Below are 22,179 nucleotides of genomic sequence, written 5' to 3'. Positions count from 1 at the left end.
ATCTCCCCTTCCATTTTCCCCCAACTCCCTTCTCCTAACTCCCCATGTCCTCCATGCTTTTTGTTATGCTCCACAAATAAGTGACACCATATGATAAGTGACTCTCTCTGCTTGACTTATTTCACTCACCTTAATCTCTTCCAGTCCCGTCCATGTTGCTACAAAAATTGGGTATCCATCCTTTCTGATGAGGCATAATACTCCATAGTGTATATGGACCACATCTTCCTTATCCATTCGTCCGTTAAAGGGCACCTTGGTTCTTTCCACAGTTTGGCGACCGTGGCTATTGCTGCTATAAACATTGGGGTACAGATGGCCCTTCTTTTCACTACATCTGTATCTTTGGGGTAAATACCCAGGAGTGCAATGGCAGGGTCATAGGGAAGCTCTATTTTTAATGTCTTGAGGAATCTCCACACTGTTCTCCAAAGAGGCTGCACCAACTTGCATTCCCACCAACAGTGGGAAAAGGGTTCCCCTTTCTCCACATCCCCTCCAACACATGTTGTTTCCTGTCTTGCTAATTTTGGCCATTCCAACTGGTTTAAGGTGGTATCTCAATGTGGTTTTAATATGCATGTCCCTGATGGCTAGTGATGATGAACATTTTTTCATGTGTCTGGTAGCCATTTGTATGTCTTCATTGGAGAAGTGTCTGTTCATGTCTTCTGCCCATTATTTCACATGATTATCTGTTTTGTGTGTGTTGAGTTTGAGGAGTTCATTATAGATCCTGGATATCAACCTTTTGTCTGTACTGTCATTTGCAAATATCTTCTCCCATTCCGTGGGTTGCCTCTTTGTTTTCTTGACTGTTTCCTTTGCTGTGCAGAAGCTTTTGATTTTGATGAAGTCCCAAAAGTTGATCTTCGCTTTTGTTTCCTTTGCCTTTGGAGACATATCTTGAAAAAAGTTGCTGTGGCTGATATCGAAGAGGTTACTGCCTATGTTCTCCTCTAGGATTCTGATGGATTCCTGTCTCACGTTGAGGTCTTTTATCCACTTTGAGTTTATCTTCGTGTACAGTGTAAGAGAATGGTCCAGTTTCATTCTTCTACATATAGCTAGGGACCATATCTTCATAAAGAAGATTTTATGAAGATATGGTCCCTACATACAATGGAATATTATGCCTCCATCAGAAAGGATGAATACCTAACTTTTGTATCAACATGGACAGGACTGGTGGAGATTATGCTGAGTGAAATAAGTCAAGCAGAGAAAGTCAGTTATATGGTTTTGCTTACATGTGGAGCACAAGGAATAGGATGGAGGACATTAGGAAAGGAAAGGAAAAGTGAATTGGGAAAATCTGAGGGGGATATGAACCATGGGAGACTGTGAACTCTGAGAAACAAACTGAGAGTTTTGGAGGGGACATAGGTGGGGGGTTAGGTGAGCCTGTTGGTGGGTATTAAGGAGGACACATATTGCATGAAGCACTGGTATGTTGCATAAACAGTAAATCTTGGAACACTAAAAAAAAAATCTAAATTTTTATTAATCTATATGCATAGAAAAATATCCACAAGGACATATATCATATGATTAATAATGATGTATGTGACTGGTGATGACATTAATCTTCTTTTTTCTCAACTAGGCTTTGCAAAATTTTTACAATGATCATCTCATAATAAAAAATACTTCTAAAAACAAAAATATGTACAAATAAATAATTGTCAGCCACATGTTTCTCATCTATACAAAGGAAATATCAGAATATCCTCCAAAATGGGGGGGGGTTCCCCATTCTAGGGTTTCCTGTACCTTTCAGGACGGAACTCCTCAGGCTCTGGCCAGAGATCCTGGTGTCGGTGAAGAGTAAAGACTGGCACCATCACCACTGTCCCTTTGGGAATAAACACACCACTGATTTCCACATCTTTCTTACAAACCCTCTCAAGTCTACCACCGATTGGGTATAATCTCAGAGTTTCATTCAACACCATGTCCAGATACTCCATCTGTACAAGGCCATCGTAAGTAGGTGGTGCCTGGAAGGAAAGAAACAGATTTTGATACATTGAGATGTGGAATCATCATTCAACTCACTTTATACACTATTACTGAAGTTAGGAACATCTAAGAATCATGAATTTTGATAAAGGGCATTTATGGGCATTTTCATATCTACCATGTCCTTTGACCTGCTCAGTGGCCCACTGACATGTGTGCAATAGTAATGATGAGGGGAGACAGCTGGGACAATCCCCTAAACAGGGTCTGAAATCCTTCCTAGGTAGTGATTTTTCTTCCTCATGTGAACAAAAGAGACTAGACTGTGACACTTAATGGGTTTTTTTTTTTAGTTTTTTATTTAAGTTCAATTTAGTTAACATATAGTGTATTATGAGTTTCAGGTATAGAATTTAATAATTCATTAGTTGCATAATGAACACCCAGTGCTCATTACATCAGGTGCCCTCCTTAATGCCTATCACCCACTTACCCCATCCTCTCATCCACTCCCCTCCAGAAACCCCCAGTTTGTTTCCTATACTTAAGAGTTATAGTTTGTCTCCCTCCCTATCTTTATCTTATTTTATTTCTCCTTCCCTCTGACCCTTAGTCATCAGTGAAGTATGTTGAGGTCACCATCTCCTTTCAAAGCAGAGGTCACACACCCACACCATAGAGGAAGAACGTGTAACAGAAAATATCTCCTCTTCCACATAAACTCTTCTAGTGGAAATATCCTGCTTTATATCTTTTCAATTATATTTACAATATTTAGAGAGAAACGCTGTATTACATAAAAACTATAACTGGGGGAAACACTAGTTCCTTTCAACACAAATAGGGGAAGAGAGGGATAGGACTGGATGCCACCAACTAAGGGAACACAATTTCAGTTCTAGAGAATATTGTGAAGGGAATCAGATCTTAGCCCCAACCTCTGTTGCTGTAAAGGTCTCCTCATTGTTGGTCTGGGGGTTCACTCTTTGCCCAATAAGGTACTCCAGCCCCCGAGGCCAGGTCTTTTCATAAGCTGGGAGTTTAGTTCCTTGTTCCCCAGCCAACAATTAGTTTCCAAGTTCCAGATAATACAGGTATAAGAAAGTGGAACCTCTCTCCCCAGTTCCACCAAATAACTACATGAAGCAAAGTCTCAACCCCATGCTGGACATGCAAATGAGTGTTATAAGTAAACCTTTTTATGAAAACACTCTGGATTTGAGAACTAATCTGTTACTGAGATATAACCAAGCCTATTCTGACTCCTTCCTCAGTAGGACCCACTCACCTTCTTGGGGAAAGTCGCATCAATCTCCTCCTGCAGTTTCTGTTGGACATCAGGGTGAGTGGCCAATTCATACACAAGGAAGGAAAGAGAAGTGCTAGTGGTCTCATAGCCAGCAAAAATAAAGATAATAGATTGGGCCACGAGTTCCAGATCAGACAGAGCTAAAAGGAGAAGAAAGACATTTGAACTAAAACAGATGAATATAAAATACCACATTTTAGATGATGAGATATCTATTTGAAACACACAGTTCCCTTGGGGGAAAATTTAAAAACAATCCAGAGTCAAACTCACAGTGGTTTGCACTCTGATGTCTATTTTACAGAGCCAGAAAACCCAGAAGTTGTCTTGACCTGGTTATTCCCATGGCGTATACTATTATAATTTTTTATTATTTTTTTAATTTCTTTTCAGCGTAACAGTACTCATTGTTTTTGCACCACACCCAGTGCTCCATGCAATATGTGCCCTCATTAATACCCACCATCTGGCTCCCCCAACCTCCCACCACCCGCCCCTTCAAAACCCTCGGGTTGTTTTCCAGAGTCCATAGTCTCTCATGGTTCACCTCCCCTTTCAATTTCCCTCAACTCCCTTCTCCTCTCCATCTCCACATGTCCTCCATGTTGTTTGTTATGATCCACAAATAAGTGAAACCATATGATAATTACTATCTCTGCTTGACTTATTTCACTCAGCATAATCTCTTCCAGTCCTGTCCATGTTGCTACAAAAGTTGGGTATTCGTCCTTTCTGATGGAGGCATAATACTCCATAATGTATATGGACCACATCTCCCTTTTCCATTCGTCTGCTGAAAGGTACCATGGTTCTTTCCACAGTTTGGCAACCATGGCCATTGCTGCTATAAACATTGGGGTACAGATGGCCCTTCTTTTCACTACATCTGTACCTTTGGGGTAAATACCCAGGAGTGCAATGGCAGGGTCATAGGGCAGCTCTATTTTTAATTTCTTGAGGAATCTCCACACTGTTCTCCAAAGTGGCTGCACCAACTTGCATTTCCACCAACAGTGTAAGAGGGTTCCCCTTTCTCCACATCCTCTCCAACACATGTTGTTTCCTGTCTTGCTAATTTTGGCCATTCTAACTGGTGTAAGATGGTATCTCAATGTGGTTTTAATTTGAATCTCCCTAGTGGTTAGTCTTCGACAAAGCAGAAAAAAATATACAGTGGAAAAAACACAGTTTCTCCAATAAATGGTGCTGGGAAAATTGGACAGCTATATGTAGAAGAATGAATCTTGACCATTCTCTTACACCATACACAAAGATAAACTCGAAATGGATAAAACATGAGACAGGAATACATCAGAATCCTAGAGGAGAACATAGGCAGTAACCTCTTCGATATCAGCCACAGCAACTTTTTTCAAGATATGTCTCCAAAGGCAAAGGAAACAAAAGTGAAGATCAACTTTTGGGACTTCATCAAAATCAAAAGCTTCTGCACAGCAAAGGAAACAGTCAAGAAAACAAAGAGGCAACCCACGGAATGGGAGAAGATATTTGCAAAGGACAGTACAGACAAAAGGTTGATATCCAGGATCTATAATGAACTCCTCAAACTCAACACACACAAAACAGACAATCATATCAAAAAATGGGCAGAAGATATGGACAGACACTTCTCCATAGAAGACATACAAATGGCTATCAGACACATGAAAAAATGTTCATCATCACTGGCCATCAGGGAGATTCAAATTAAAACCACATTGAGATATCACCTTACACCAGTTAGAATGGCCCAAATCAGCAAGACAGGAAACAACATGTGTTGGAGAGGATGTGGAGAAAGGAACCCTCTTCCACTGTTGGTGGGAATGCAAGTTGGTGCAGCCTCTTTGGAGAACAGTGTGGAGATTCCTCAAGAAATTAAAAATAGAAAGGGGGTGGGATTATGGACATTGGGGAGGGTATGTGCTTTGGTGAGTGCTGTGAAGTGTGTAAACCTGGTGATTCACAGACCTGTACCCCTGGGGATAAAAATATATGTTTATAAAAAAATAAAAAAAAATTTAAAAAGAAAAAAAAAAAGAAATTAAAAATAGAACTTCCCTATGACGCTGCCATTGCACTCCTGGGTATTTACCCCAAAGATACAGATGTAGTGAATTGAAGGGACATCTGTACCCCAATGTTTATAGCAGCAATGGCCACGGTTGCCAAACTGTGGAAAGAACCAAGATGCCCTTCAACGGACGAATGGATAAGGAAGTTGTGGTCCATATACACTATGGAGTATTATGCCTCCATCAGAAAGGACGAATACCCAACTTTTGTAGCAACATGGATGGGACTGGAAGAGATTATGCTGAGTGAAATAAGTCAAGCAGAGAGAGTTAATTATCATATGGTTTCACTTATATGTGGAGCATAACAAAAAGCATGGAGGACATGGGCAGTTAGAGAGAAGGGGTTTGGGGTAAATTGGAAGGGGAGGTGAATCATGAGAGACTATGGACTCTGAAAAACAATCTGAGGGGTTTGAAGTGGCGGAGGGGTGGGAGGTTGGGGTACCAGGTGGTGGGTATTTTAGAGGGCACGAATTGCATGGAGCACTGGGTGTGGTGAAAAAATAATGATACTGTTATGCTGAAAATAAATAAATTTTTTAAAAAGTTTATTGCAACACAGAAGAAATGCTTAAATCACAGGAGTAATACTGAATTTTAAATAAATTATAAGCAAAGGAAAAAAAATAAAGTCTAGGGCTGCCTGATGGCTCAGTTGCTTAAGCAACTGCCTTTGGCTCAGGTCATGATCTCAGAGTCCTGGGATCAAGTCCCACATCGGGCTCCCAGCTCCATGGGGAGTCTGCTTCTCCTTTTGACCATCTCTCCTCTTATTCTCTCCCTCTCTCTCAAATAAATAAATAAAATATTTTTTAAAAATACATAATGTCTATTGGAATGCATGTGTGGCTCAGTCAGTTAAGTGTCTGCCTTCAGCTCAGGTCATGATCCCAGAGTCCTGGGATAAAGTCCTGTTGGTCTCCTTGTTCAGTAGGAAGACTGCTTCTCTTTCTGTCTGCCTCTCCCTCTCCTGTGTTATTTCTCTCACTAACAAATAAACTAAATCTTTTAAAATAAATAAAGTCTACTAAAAACATAAAAAAAAGAAGTTGAAAGGAAAAAAAGAACACAGGAACCCAAATGAAAGGACTTACAGAGACAAATCTGAGAAAATTAACAATCTAAATAAAAAATCATATAAGAGACTAAGTAAGTAATTAATATATGAGATCATACTGACATTTATAAATAGACAAATTCAGAATAATGGATATTATACACAACTAGCCAATTGTTGAACACTGCATAAAAACTCATGATATACTCTATGCCTGCTAACTAGATATAATAAAAAAATAAAAATAAAAATAAAAAATAAATAAATATAATAATGGTGATGAATGGAAAGTTCACCCTAACAATGGACAATCACTCCAAATGTAGAAGAAATGGTGGAAGTAGAAAGTCATCATTTGCAACCATCATAGTAATAATGGTTTTTGTCAAATACCATCTTTGACTATCATTGCCCTTTGAGCTTTGAACAAACTGTGGCTGTGTTCTCGAAAATGCTCTGGCTACCGTTTGTATCTGAACATGTGTCTTCCTTTGATTTTCTGATATTCCATCTGCTAAAAATCTTCCTCTGTATCTCAGAACCATCTCCTGTCTTTGAGATACCCCATCAAGTGCCCTTTGAAGCTCTCCTGGCTTACCTTTATGGGTGTCCATTTCTTTGGAATTCTGGGAGTTAATCATCAGCTGAAGAAAATCCACTCGGTGCTGGACACAGAAAGAGACATTTCAGTGATAAAAAGTCACTTGTGAAATCAGAAATAAACAGGGGTGCAGAACCTAACTTTCTCCTGAGATTATGGCTCCTTTACACCCAGAGTCCACAGAAGCTTCTGTGTCAGCATCTTCCAATGCCCCACCCTCTCAGAAGTCTGCAAAATCTACAGAGAGATCCTGGAGTACAGTCCTATCTCCCTGTCCTATAGACACCCTAGTGCCGGCCACCAGGCCTAAGAACGGCTAACCCTACTTGGCCAGCTTGCAGCCTCAGCGCCCAAAAAAGACACCTGCTCATTCCAGACTATGACAGCCTCAAATTTAACATAACCAGGCACCTGAGGGGACCATCTACCAGAGAACATGTAAGAAAAGACACGTGGAATTGAAGGGATCCTTTGCCAATGTAATATATGGCAAAATTATACTACCAGGAAAATGATTTTACACAGTAATTTTTATGCTTTGACCATTTGTTGAGGGAAGTGATAGCTTTTCTCTCACCAAAGTTTATGCACTGACATACTCATTGGCAAACTTATTCTTAAATTTTAAACACTCTCTGACTCCTCTTCTTATCTCCTCTCCTGACCTCCACCTTCTTCGTTGTCTCTAAAACATTAGAAGTCTCTTGCCCTAAACTCTAGAGTTCTCTGTTTACCATAAAAACATACTTAGTAGTGTACACATCAGATGCATACAGCTCAATAAAAGATCAAAAGTTAACATGCACATGGAACCACCACTGGATTTACCTTTTGTTTATCTTTGAGGCGACTTTCCTTCATCCGTTCTATAGATTTCTTGAAAAAATCAGTAACTCTTTTTGGAAATAGCCAGATATTTAACATTTCAAAAACTGGGGTAAGGAATGGAAACAGTACTATAAGAAAAAAAATGGAAATATCAATGAAAATGCAAAATTTCCCTAGAGCAATTATAATTTGGTCTACCAACCTGAGAATTAAAAGACACCAGAATTCATGGTTATTCCCTCTATGACATTTATTCAAACTTTCGAGCTAATGGCTAAGCCACAGCAAGTCACACACACAGGCCACCATTAGAGCAGTCAGATCAGTGTCTCCTGCCACATCTATGGAGTGACCAAAGGAACAGGATTATATTCTTGGATCTCTTAGCCTTTTATTTTGGACTAGAGCCTCTTTGGAAACACAAGACCATAATATGCTACTTTAATATATCACACCATTTAAGAAATTGTGTCAGGATGGAATAATACATAGTATGCCCTTCAACAACAATGGAGTAAAACTAGAAAACAAAAACACAAACAACATGGAAAACCCATGAATCTGTGAAAATTACACAATACATTCTTATACAGCCAGTCAGCAAAGAAGAAATCTAAAGGGCATTTAAAATTACTTGGAGAATATATGCATGAAGAAAGCACACACCAAAACTTATGGAATGTATCAAAAGCAATGACCAGAAAGAAATTTATCATTATATATGCCTACCTTTAAAAAGAACCAAGATTCCAAATCAATGACCCAGCTTTCTGTCAAAAACATGCCGAAAATACAAGAGCACACTAAACTAAAAGCAAGCAGAAGGAAGCATGTAATATAGACAAGAGCAGAAACTTAGGAATTAGAGACTAAAAAACAAGAGAAAATTCAAAGAAAGTGAAGCTGATTCTTTCAAAAGACCTTTAGCTAGACAACCAAGGAAAAAGGAGAAGACATTATAATTACTGTCATCAGAAGTGAAAGATGAGATTACTGCTGACATTACAAAAATAAAAAGTACTACAGAGGTGGGGTGGCTGGGTTGCTCAGTGGGTTAAAGCCTCTGCCTTTGATCAGGTCATGCGCCCAGGGTCCTGGGATCCTGTATCCCAACCCCACATTGGTCTCTCTGCTCAGCAGGGAGCCTGCTTCCTCCTCTCCCTCTGCCTGCCTCTCTGTCTACATGTGATCTCTGTCTGTCAAATAAATAAATAAATAATCTTTTTTTTAAGATTTTATTTATTTATTTGACAGAGAGAAATCACAAGTAGGCAAAGAGACAGGCAGAGAGAGAGAGAGGAGGAAGCAGGCTCTCTTCTGAGCAGAGAGCCAGATGCGGGACTTGATCCCGGGACCCCGAGATCATGACCTGAGCCGAAGGCAGCGGCTTAACCCACTGAGCCACCCAGGTGCCCCAATAAATAATCTTTTTTTTAAAAAAAAAGAAAGGACTACAGGGAATACTATGAAACTGAATGCCAATAAATTAGACAAAATGGGAAAATCCCTAGAAAAAGATAAACTAGAAAGTGACATAAAATGACACACACACAGGCAATCTGAAAGACAAATAAAAAGACAGAGTTAGTAGTGAAGAAACTACTGACAAAAAGAAGCTCAGCTCCAGATGGTTTCTCAGGTGAGTTCTCGCAAATATTTAAAATGCAGTCAACGCTAAATTTGCACAAATTCTTCAAAAAATAGAAGAGGTAGGAAGATTTTCGGTACTGGCATAAAAACAGACACATAAACCAGTGGAACAGAATAGAGAGCCCAGATATGGACCCTCAACTCTATGGTCAATTAATCTTCGACAAAACAGGAAAAAATATCCAGTGGAAAAAAGACAGTCTCTTCAAAAAAAGGTGCTGGGAAAACTGGACAGCTATATGTAGAAGAATGAATCTCGACCATTCTCTTACACCGTACACAAAGATAAACTCAAAATGGATAAAAGACCTCAACATGAGACAGGAATACATCAGAATCCTAGAGGAGAACATAGGCAGTAACCTCTTCGATATCAGCCACAGCAACTTCTTTCAAGATATGTCTCCAAAGGCAAAGGAAACAAAAGCAAAGATCAACTTTTGGGACTTCATCAAAATCAAAAGCTTCTGCACAGCAAAGGAAACAGTCAAGAAAACAAAGAGGCAACCCACGGAATGGGAGAAGATATTTGCAAATGACAGTACAGACAAAAGGTTGATATCCAGGATCTATAATGAACTCCTCAAACTCAACACACACAAAACAGGCAATCATATCAAAAAATGGGCAGAAGATATGAACAGACACTTCTCCATAGAAGACATACAAATGGCTATCAGACACATGAAAAAATGTTCATCATCACTAGCCATCAGGGAGATTCAAATTAAAACCACATTGAGATATCACCTTACACCAGTTAGAATGGCCAAAATTAACAAGACAGGAAACAACATGTGTTGGAGAGGATGTGGAGAAAGGGGAACCCTCTTACACTGTTGGTGGGAATGCAAGTTGGTGCAGCCCCTTTGGAGAACAGTGTGGACATTCCTCAAGAAATTAAAAATAGAACTTCCCTATGACCCTGCCATTGCACTCCTTGGTATTTACCCCAAAGATACAGATGTAGTGAAAAGAAGGGCCATCTGTACCCCAATGTTTATAGCAGCAATGGCCACAGTTGCCAAACTGTGGAAAGAACCAAGATGCCCTTCAACGGACGAATGGATAAGGAAGTTGTGGTCCATATACACTATGGAGTATTATGCTTCCATCAGAAAGGATGAATACCCAACTTTTGTAGCAACATGGATGGGACTGGAAGAGATTATGCTGAGTGAAATAAGTCAAGCAGAGAGAGTCAATTATCATATGGTGTCACTTATTTGTGGAGCATAACAAATAGCATGGAGGACATGGGGAGTTAGAGAGGAGAAGGGAGTTGGGGGAAATTGGAAGGGGAGGTGAACCATGAGAGACTATGGACTCTGAAAAACAATCTGAGGGGTTTGAAGTTGTGGGGAGGTGGGAGGTTGGGGTACCAGGTGGTGGTATTTTAGAGGGCACGGATTACATGGAGCACTGGGTGTGGTGAAAAATAATGAATACTGTTATGCTGAAAATAAATAAAAAATAAATTTAAAAAATTTATATGGAAGGTAAGGGACCCAGGATGGCCAAAACAACCTTGAAAAAAAAGGAATAAAATTGTAAAGCTCCAACTTCCAGCTTCAAAACTTACCACACAGTTATAAAGATCAAGACAGTGTGGTCCAGGCATAAGGAGATCAATGGAATTGAATTTGGAATGTAAAATTATACCCATGTATTTATGATCAACTGAATTTTGATAAGGTTTCCAATACCAATCAATGAAATAAATAATCTTCAATAAATGGTACTGGTACATGTCACATGACCTCAGATTTTACAATAAATTCTTAAATATAACATTAAAATCACAGATGATAAAAAGAAAACTACACTAATTGTATATTGTAAATATTAAAAATTTTGTGCTACAAAGAACACTATGAAGAAAGTGAAAAGACACCTACAGAATGGGAGAAAAAAATCTGCAAATTACATATCTGATAAGGGTCTTTTATCTAGAAGACAGACAACTCTTACAACTCAAAAACAGATGAATAACTGAACTATAAATGGGCAAGAATTTGAATGTACATTTATCTAAAGAAGATATTTGCAAATGACATTACAGATAAAGAGCTGGTATCTAAGACCTATAAAAAACTTCTCTGGCTCCTTGGTGGTTGGCTCAGTTAGTTAACTTAGGTCATGATCCCAGAGTCCTAGGATTGAGTGCTGTATCAGGCTCCCTGCTTAGCAGGGAGTCTGCTTCTCCCTCTGACCCACCCTCCTCTTATGATCTCTCTCTCTCACGCGCGCGCGCTCTCTATCTCTCTCATAAATAAAATCTTTAAAAGAAAAAAAAAACTTCTCAAACTTGGGCACCTGGGTGGCTCAGTAGATGAAGCATCTGCCTTCCACTCAGGTCATGATCCCAGGATCCTAGGATGGAGCCCAGCATCGGGCTCCCTGCTCAGCAGGAGAGCCTGCTTCTCCCTCTCCTGCTCTCCCTGCTTGTAAGCTCTCTCTCTCTCTCTGTGTTTCAAATAAATAAACAAAATATTTAAAAGGAACTTCTCAAACTCAACACCCAAAAAACAATGAGATACCATGTTACACCAGTTAGAATGGCAAAAATTAACAAGGCACGAAACAACAAATTTTTGTGAGGATGTGGAGAAAGGGGAGCCCTCCTCCTACACTGTTGGTGGGAATGCAAGCTGGTATAGCCACTCTAGAAAACAGTACGGGGTTCCTCAAAAAGTTAAAAAAAGAGCTACCCTATGACCCAGCCATTGCACTACTGAGTATTTACCCTGAAGATACAGATGTAGTGAAAAAAAGGGGCACATGCACCTCAATGTTCATAGCAGCAATGTCCACAACATCCAAACTGTGGAAAGAGCTGAGATGCCCTTCAACCGACGAATGGATAAAGAACATGTGGGATACACACACACACACACACACACACACACACACACACACACACACATATACATGCATACATACATACACATACATACACACATACACACAATGGAATGTTATTCAGCCATCAAAAAGGATCAATACCCACCATTTGCATCAACATGGATGGAACTGGAGGGGATTATGCTGAATGAAATAAGTCAAGCAGAGAAAGACAATTATCATATGGTTTCACTCATATGTAGAACATAAGGAATAGCGTGGAAGATTACAGAGGAAGGGAGGGAAAATTGAATGTGAAGAAATCAGAGAGGGAGACAAACCATGAGAGACTCTGGACTTGGGGAATCAAACTGAGAGTTTTAGAGGGGAGGGGTTTGGGGGGATGGGTGAGGCTGGATGGGTATTAAGGAGGGCACATATTGCATGAAGCACTGGCTGTTATACACAAACAATGAATTGTGGAACACTACATCAGGAACTTATGATGTACTGTATGGTGACTATAAAAAATATTTTTAAAAAGGATGGGTAGAGATTGGAACCTTCACATTTCACAGGTGGGAATGTAAAATGGTGTCATTATTGTGGAAAACAGTTTGGCAGTTACTTATTAAATTAAAAACACTAGACTTTAGCAACACAGCAAGTTATAAAGCAAAGCATTGTACAAACTTAGCAAAGTTACTTTTACAAGTCTACCTCCAAATAAACACCCAAAAGAGTTGAAAACAGGTATTCAAGCAAAAACCTGTGCATGAATGTGGATAGCACCACTGTTCACAATAGCCAAGAATTGGAAACAACCCAAATGTTCATCAAATGATAAAAGGACAAACAAAATGCAGCATGTCCATACAATGGAATATTGTTCTGTCATAAAAAGAAAGTTCTGATGGATGGTGCAACATGGATGAAACTTGAAAACATTATGCTAATGAAGGAAGGCAGCCAGAAAGATCACACGCTATATGATTCTATCTGTATGAAGAGTCCAGAAGAGGTTAATCTGTCAAGACAGAAAGTAGATTAGTGGTTGCTTAGGGCTAAGAGAAGTGGGTAGTGATAGTCAAACAATAAAGTACAGAATTTCTGTGTGGTGACTATAAAAAAATATAATAAATATAATAAAAAATATAATAAAAAAACAATATTCCAACCATTGACTGCAGCAAAAGTTGCTCATATCTTTGAAGGCACTAAGCAGAATTTTCAGATTCCTTGAATCATAACAGACATACATCACTGTTTCTGATAAGATGTACTGCATACACTTGACATACATATATAAAAATGATTACAATAAGATTAGTTAACATCCATCATCTCATATAGTTATAAAAAAACAAATTTTTCTGCCATTATGATGAGAACTTCTACAGTCTACTCTCTTGGAAATCTACAAACACATCAGACAGCAGAGCTAACTATAGTCCCCACATTGTGTTTGCAGTCCAGTACTCATCTATCTTATAACTGAAAGTGTGCAACTTTGGTCACCTTCATTCAAGTACCACCCCACAACCCCTGCCTCTGATAACCACAAATCTGATCTCCTTTTTGTAGGACTTGGTTTCTTGTACTGTTTTTTTATTCCACATGTAATTGAGGTCATACAGTATTTGTCTTTCTCTGATTCATTTCATTTATTGTAATGCCCTTGGGATCCATTCATGTTGTCCAAATACAGAATGTCTTTCCATTTTTACGGCTAAATAAGATTCCATGGTATATACATACCACATTTTCATTATCCATTCCTTGGATGATGAACACTCAGGCTGTAAAACTGAACTGTACATTTTAAAAGGGGGGACATATATGTTAGATGAAGTTATATCTCAGTAAAATTGGTGTAGAAACGTAGGAAGAGAAGAAGTGAGGGAGGAAGGAAGAAAGGGAAAAAGAGAAAGGAAGGAAAAAAGAAAACTAGTACTGAACGTACTTATTGAGAAGAAGAATGGATCAAGGAAATCAAATTTTAAGAGCTTCTTAGTATTTTCCACAAAAGGATCCTGTGGGTTGTTGAGGGAATCAATGTTCACTCCAAATGATGTGCTGGTAATCACATCCATGCTGTAGGCCCCAAAGATGCTGTGAGAGGAAGAAAAAATATGTGTAATTAAAATCACCACCTCTTTATTATTTTAATCCAACACATGCAGCAAAAAGTGCACGTAGATTCCAATGTCCAGTCAAAAGAGTCTAGATGCCATCACACTCACTCATGAGGTGCTTGTGAGGTGCCAATGATGCAGCTGGTCTTGTGCTAGGAGTGATGGGGACACTGTGACATGTTAGACACACCTCTGAGCTCAAGGAGCTCAGTCACGGAGGGATAGAGACCCAAAGTTGGACAAATTACAGTAGCATGTTTTGAGTATGGGCAGCAGAAGGTGGATAAGCACTGTGTCTGAGCAGGACAATGGTAGGATAATTAACTCTTCCTCATGAAGTCAAGAACCGTGAAATTGATCTGGATCTTCTCTCACCACAGTATCTGTGCTCAGAGCTGATTCCTCTTCAGCACATTACAGAACACCAACACCCTGTTCTGCGCTGCCAGGACCACAGTCCCTTCTTCTCTACACCCTGGTTAAGTGTCCTGAAAGACCCACTCTGTCTCATCTTCATCAATCTGAGATTGTCCTGAGGACTCATTCATTTTTGGAAAATGTAAGAACTAAGAATGTTTATACTTTAAAGATATATATTAAGTCACACCAAAATTGATTTAGGGGATTCTATAGTTAAGTGACCACATGCCAATAGTTTTCCTAGGACAATCCCAATGTACATCTGTTCATCCTGCATAATTTAAAATATCCCAAGTTGGGAAAAAATAAATAAATATATTTTATTTTATGTACATTATACATGTATGCATGTGTGTATACACACACACACACACACTTATATATATATACACATACACACATATAGTGTCACCATCCCATTACATGAGCAGGGCCTTCTCTTTTTCGAGATTGAAAGAAGGACAGCTGGTCATGAGAATTAATATTTAGTGTTTTGCTAATATCCTCAACAAAATCAAGAAGGGTCTTAAGTTGTTCCAAGTTCCACATATTAATGTTCTTACTCCACCCAGTGCCCATCAATATGTACCAAGTACCTTCCCCTCCCACCATACATACCCTCTACACTCAAAGATTTGGTACATTTTTTTTCCAATCACGTATTGTGGTCTTCCAGAATATCCAAGGTGACAGTTAAGCAGATAAATTAATCCTGCCTCATATACACTAAAGGAGACCCTTTATCTTCTGACTGTCCTGCTTTTTAGGTGAGCTACCTCTTCTTGGCTGGCCCACTGGAGTTGTAACACCACATGCATACTTTAGCTGCTTCACTGGAGTGACTCAACAGTGGCAGTTGGCTCTGTGGCAGCAGCTGGAAAATGTCATGACAGAGCTGGAATCCCAGCAGCTGCACTCCTACTTACTCTTTCAAGTTGATAGGCTTGCCTTTCTCAGCCTCCTTCCTCACATTCTTCACGAGCACATCTCCATATTGGCCAATGATGGAGAACATCTACACACAAAATACAACCACCTGAAGTTAAATCTGAGAATCAAGTCCTAGAATGATGTGGCTCTCACAAGCATGAAGCAGTGATTTGTAATAACAAATCTAATCATGTCTCTTATAGGACATTAAAAAGGCCATTTTTATGAAGCCCAAATTCTGCAGACTTCCCCTTTGAGATGGACTATGATTGTATTTCCTACCTGCTCGCAGATGTATTCCTTACTTTCTAATTGAACGTCTTCTTTTCTTACCTCCTTGAGCTTTCCGCTAGTGAAAGTAGGGGACAACAATGTTCGCATCCTCTTCCATTCTTCATCCTCAGACAAAGAGATTGCACTTTTCATAAATCCCACTGGACCAAGAGCCTAGAGTCAAAGAAAAACACAATTTGCCCTACATAAGTCTTGGAGGTCTCAAAGGTTGTGGAAAATTTGTTAAACAGGCAGAAATTATTCAACAAATATTTTGTGATCATCAACTTCGTTGTGGCCCTATGGTAGGTGATCAACAGAGACTTATCCCAAATGCCTAGCTTTTTGCAAGGCTGAGGACACATCCAGCCACCTGCTGTGCTTTCCAGCCTTTATATTCCATCTTCATTTCAGTGTATATGTCGTATGAGAGAATTTGTCAGGGAAACTACTCCTCCAGGGGAATACACAGGATTACCACCTAGTACATTCTCTTAAACTGTGCAGAATAGATTGGATTGGTGGAAGGCAGCCAAATAGCCTGGCAAACTGTATGTTGCCTCAGACCAGTTCTACCTTTTTCATATATCCACAGCATATGAAACTCAAAAATTGGATGTCTTGATATGGTGATTTTAAAAAAAAAAAAGCATTGTAGTTAACACTAAAAAGATTAGGAATCTGTTTGATTTTGTGAAGAAATGGGTACAGTAACATGGAAATCTCTTCCCCCTGTATTTTTCCCAAACAAACATAAGGAAAAAAGAGAGAAATGGCTCTATTTCTCATCTTGGGATTGATCTAGCAAGCCAATCAGTTTGAATATTTCTTCTATTTTATAAAACTATATTTTGTTTTAAAATAGATATCTCCATGGCTAAAGTTAACAACTCAGGGAACAACAAGTGTTGGCAAGGATACAGAGAAAGAGAACACTCTTACACTATTGGTAAAAATGCAGACTGGTGTACCACTCTGGAAAACAGTATGGAGATTCCTCAAAAACTTAAAAATAGAGCTATCCTATGACCCTGCAACTGGACTACTAGGTATTTATCAGAAGGATACAAACATAGATCAAACATAGATTTGAAGGAACACATGCATCCCAATGATTATAGCAGCAATGTGCACAATTGCCAAAATACAGAAAGAGCCCAGATGTCCATTGACAGTGGAGTGGATAATGAGACATGGTGTGTGTGTGTGTGTGTGTGTGTGTGTGTGTGTGTGTGTGTGTATCTATATTGTATACATGGAATATTATTTAGCCATCAAAAGGAATAATATTGTGCCATTTGCAACAACATAGATGGAACTAGAGGGCATTATGCTAAGGGAAATAAGTTAATCAGAGAAAGCCAATAATATGATTTCACTCATATGTGGAATTTAAGAAACAAAATAGATGAACATAGAAGGAAAGGAAAAATACAATAGGATAATAACAGAGGAGGCAAACCATAAGACACTCTTTAACTATAGGGAACAGACAAAGTTGCTAGTGGGGAGGGGGGTTAGGGGATGGGGTAACTACATGATGGGCATTAAGTAATGAAGTAAAGAGCACTGGGTGTTGTATGCAACTGATGAATTACTGAATTCTACCTCTGAAACTAATAATACAGTATATGTTAATTAATTGAATCTTAATTTTAAATTTTTTAATGAAAATAAAATAAAAATAAAATGGATACTTCTAACACCATTTCATGATAAAAATTCACCAACTAAGAAAAAACAGAAAGTTCCTCAACTTAATAACAAGCATCTAAAAACCTTACGGCTAACATCACCTCAGTGAGGACAAACTGATGTTATATCACTAAGATGATGAAACAGGACACTTCAGCCTCTGTCATCCCACAAATAACAATAATCAGACAGCTATCCATAAAAAAAAATGGGCTCCAGGGTGTAGGAGTCCATTCAAGAAGCTTCAACAACACAGTGGAGCAAAACTCGTGAGAATAACCGTACAAGAAAAGTAGGGAGAAGAGCTTTATTTTGCCTGCATCACCCCATGACCCAGGTCAGCACTGCTCAGCACTAAGAGGACCCTCTCTGACCTGAGATAGTTCCCCTTCCTGGGGAACAGCAGAAGGGTGAGCAACCATTAGCCCCAGCCCTTCAGGGCATGGCACAAATGACCTGTTTTGGTTTCAAACATCCCAGAGACTGGCATGGCTGACACAGCTAGATATAGCTAGGAACAAAGAAGGCAGGACTACCAGTATCCGTTAAGTGGAAGGAGTGACCATGCTTCTCTGTGTCCTGCTCTGCAGAAGTCTCCAGAACGCTTTGTTGCTGAGATGAACAGTTGGCCCAGCACTATGTACCCTCTAAGATTTTGCTGCTGATAATCCCAGAGGTTTTCACACTTGCATACTCAAGGTTCCAGAGTCCTGCTGTGTCCCATCTGCACTCACACGAGTTGTCTCAGCCAGTGCCACCACCAACACTGTGAGCTCCAAATCTACACCACCAGCCAGTCTTCGCCTTTATGATGGGGCATACGGACAACACCAGCCCAAGCCCCAGCAGTTTCTGGGCCTGATACCAGGCCTGAATCCTGTCACTGGACTGCACTGACACTTGAGATCACAGCTAAACCCTGAAAATGCACACCTACACACTGCCAGCCTATCCTCTAGTTAAAAGCCCCACTGCTCTGCATGCCGTACTGGCTAGCCCTGAAGCCACGTGAGTGCACACAGACTGCTCAGGAACTCAAAGCTACCTGTGTGCCCACAGTTGGTACAGCCCCCACCACTGGCACTACTCTGTTTGGGGCATGAGCCTGCTTTCAGACCTCCAGATGAGTGTGTGCATAACACCAACTCTGGCCACCATTCTCCTTCTCCAGTCTCCTGGTGCTGGATCTGGGGGTGATGCTGAAGACCCCAACTGCTACCGCAGCCACAAAGAACCCTCCTCTGCTCTTGTTGCCAAGGATCATGCAGTCGTGTGGCTCCCAAATGCATGAACCAACCATGCCCTCCTCGATTATTTTAAATTATCCAGTCAGAGTGGGAAACAAAAATGAAAAGAATTGGGGGGGAAAGCCTACAGGACTTACAGGACACCATCAAGTGAAACAACATTCATATTATGGGAGTCCCAGTAGGGATTTCCCCCAGTAGAGAAATCTTACTAAAAGAAAAAATGCCTGAAAATTTCTCAAACTTAGAGAAATGTATGGAAATCTTGAGTCATGAGGCTTAAAGTCCCCAATAAGACTGAATCTGAAAAAAACTTCTCCAAGAGATATTATAATAAAACTGTCAAAAATTAAACCCAAAGAAAAAGTCTTGAAAGCAGCAAGAGAAAAGAAGCTCATCACATACAAGGAAACTCTATGGGGCTATCAGTGGAATCCCCAGTGGAAATCATGAAAGGCAGAAGACAGTGGATGATTTATTTGAAATGCTGAAAAACATCCCAACTAAGAATACCTTACCCAGAGAAACAAGACTTTCAGAAATGTGAGAGAGATAAAGACATTTCCAGACAAACAAAAGTGGACAGAATTCATTACCACTAAGCCTGCCTTACAAGAAATACTAAAGGGAGTCCTTCGAGCTGAAAAACAAAAGGACAGTTAATAGTAACATGAAATCACATGAGAGTATAAATCTCTCTGGTACATATAAATGCATAAATTCAGAATACAGTGGTATTATACTGGTGATATACAAATTACTTATAACTCTAGTGAAAGTTTAAGACACAAATAATTTTTAAAACTACAGTTAAAAGATTTTGTTAAATACACAATATAAGATATGTAAATTGTGACATCAAAAACGTAAAATTGGTGGGGGAGGAATAAAAGCATTGAGTTTGAAAATAAACACGTTAAATTCTTATCCACTTAAAACAGACTACTATATCTAGAAGATATTTTATGTAAACCTCCTGGTAACTGCAAAACAAAAACATAGAGCAGATAAAGAAAAGAAAAAGAGGGGAAAAAAATCAAAGCATACTACTGTAAAAAAAAAAAACAACAACATGAAATTAAAAAAGAAAGATATGTACCAGGAATAATTGATCTATGAAACACCAGGACTAACAAATGACAATAGTAAATCCTTATCAATAATTACTTTAAATGTAAAGGGAATGATGAATGGATAAAGACAATAAAATATTACTTGGCCTTAAAAAGGAAGGAAATCCTGCCATTTCCAAGCATGGATGAACCTGGACAACAGGGACAACATGCTAAGGGCACTAAACCAGACACAGAAGGACAGGATTTGCAAGATCTCGATTATAAGTGGAATCTAGAAAAATAAAGTCAAGCACAGTAACAAATAGTGGAATGGTAGTTATCAGGAGCAAAAGAAAGATAGAAATCAAATGGTACAAGCTTTTGTTAATGAGATGAAAAAGTTCTAGAGACTGAATATACTATATGGTGATTATAATTATTAATACTATACTATACATTTGAAATTTGCTTTAAAAGTAGATCTTAGTAGAATGGCCAAAATTAGCAAGACAGGAAACAGCATGTGTTGGAGAGGATGTGGAGAAAGGGGAACCCTCTTACACTGTTGGTGGGAATGCAAGTTGGTGCAGCCTCTTTGGAGAACAGCGTGGAGATTTCTCAAGAAATTAAAAATAGAACTTCCCTATGACCCTGCCATTGCACTACTGGGTATTTACCCCAAAGATACAGATGTAGTGAAAAGAAGGGCCACCTGTACCCCAATGTTTATAGCAGCAGTGGCCACAGTCGCCCAACTGTGGAAAGAACCAAGATGCCCTTCAACGGATGAATGGATAAGGAAGATGTGGTCCATATACACTGTGGAGTATTATGCCTCCATCAGAAAGGACGAATACCCAACATTTGTAGCAACATGGATGGGACTGGAAGAGATTATGCAGAGAGAGTCAATTATCATATGGTTTCCCTTATTTGTGGAGCATAACAAAAAGCATGGAGGACATAGGCAGTTAGAAGGGGTTGGGGGTAAATTGGAAGGGGAGGTGAATCATGAGAGACTATGGACTCTGCAAAACAATCTGAGGGGTTTGAAGTGGCGGGGGGGTGGGAGGTTGGGGTACCAGATGGTGGGTATAATAGAGGGCACGGATTGCATGGAGCACTGGGTGTGGTGAAAAAATAATGATACTGTTATGCTGAAAATAAATAAATGAAAAAAAAAGTAGATCTTACATGTTCTTTTTTTTTGACGTTATGTTAGTCACCATACAGTACTTCATTAGTTTTTGATGTAGTGTTCTATAATTCATTGTTCTTTTTTTTTAATTTCTTTTCAGTGTAACAGTATTCATTGTTTTTTGCACCACACCCAGTGCTCCACGCATTCATTGTTCTTAACACAAACACACACACATACACAAAGAAACTCTGGGAGATTATAAATATGTTAATTCATTTGTCATAATCACTTCACAATGTATACATAAATCAAAACATCACACTTAAATATATACAGTTTTCATTATGAAAAATGTATGTATAAATATTTAAATGGTGAAAGACTTAATGCTCGCCCTTAACATCAGGAACAAGACAAAATGTGTACTCTCACCACTCTTATTTAACATCTTACTAGAAATCCTAGCTAGTGCAAAAATATAAAACAAAGAAATAAAGTTGTAAGATTGGAAAGATAAAAATAGGAGCATCCCTATTTCAGGTTCTGTAATTGTCAATGTAGAAAATCTTGAGGAACATAAAAAGAACGCTTCTGCATCTAATAAATGAGCTAAGCTAGGTTACAGGAAATAAGATCAACACCAAAAATCAACCACATTTCTATATAATAAGAATATGTCAAAACACATTAAAAAAACCATAACACTTATAATCACACAAAGAAGGTGAAATACTTTAGATGTATATTTAACAAAACATACACGGTTTTCCAGTGCTGAAAACTAAATGTGGGTGAAAAGAATCAAAGAAAACCTAAATAAAAAAATATTGCTTTCATAACACTGAAAGATGTGACTTGGTAAAGATAGAGATTTTCTGCATACTGATCGATAGGTTTAAATCATGTCTTTAAAAATCCTCGCAAATATTATGTAAGCATAGATAAGTTAATTCT

The 22,179-nt window shown here is 39.0% G+C and overlaps 1 protein-coding gene across 5 annotated transcripts in view; it reads right to left on the bottom strand.

Moving 5' to 3' along the window:
- LOC116581213 (cytochrome P450 3A12) overlaps positions 1 to 22,179 on the bottom strand; it is a 42,102-nt gene that overhangs the window by 4,355 nt on the left and 15,568 nt on the right. For all 5 annotated transcript variants that reach the window (XM_032328298.1, XM_032328300.1, XM_032328297.1 and 2 more), the window contains 7 exons: positions 16,148 to 16,261; positions 15,811 to 15,899; positions 14,293 to 14,441; positions 7,836 to 7,963; positions 7,005 to 7,071; positions 3,251 to 3,411; positions 1,774 to 2,000 (listed from right to left, as the gene is read on the bottom strand). In XM_032328298.1, coding sequence (XP_032184189.1) covers positions 1,774 to 2,000; positions 3,251 to 3,411; positions 7,005 to 7,071; positions 7,836 to 7,963; positions 14,293 to 14,441; positions 15,811 to 15,899; positions 16,148 to 16,261 — 935 coding nt within the window. The remainder of the gene's footprint in view (positions 1 to 1,773; positions 2,001 to 3,250; positions 3,412 to 7,004; positions 7,072 to 7,835; positions 7,964 to 14,292; positions 14,442 to 15,810; positions 15,900 to 16,147; positions 16,262 to 22,179) is intronic.

Source organism: Mustela erminea, chromosome 20, assembly GCF_009829155.1.
Source record: "Mustela erminea isolate mMusErm1 chromosome 20, mMusErm1.Pri, whole genome shotgun sequence".
In the NCBI taxonomy this organism is placed as follows: Eukaryota; Metazoa; Chordata; class Mammalia; order Carnivora; family Mustelidae; genus Mustela; species Mustela erminea.
The sequence above is the reverse complement of the archived record's forward strand: the minus strand, read 5'-3'. Positions and strand labels throughout refer to the sequence as shown.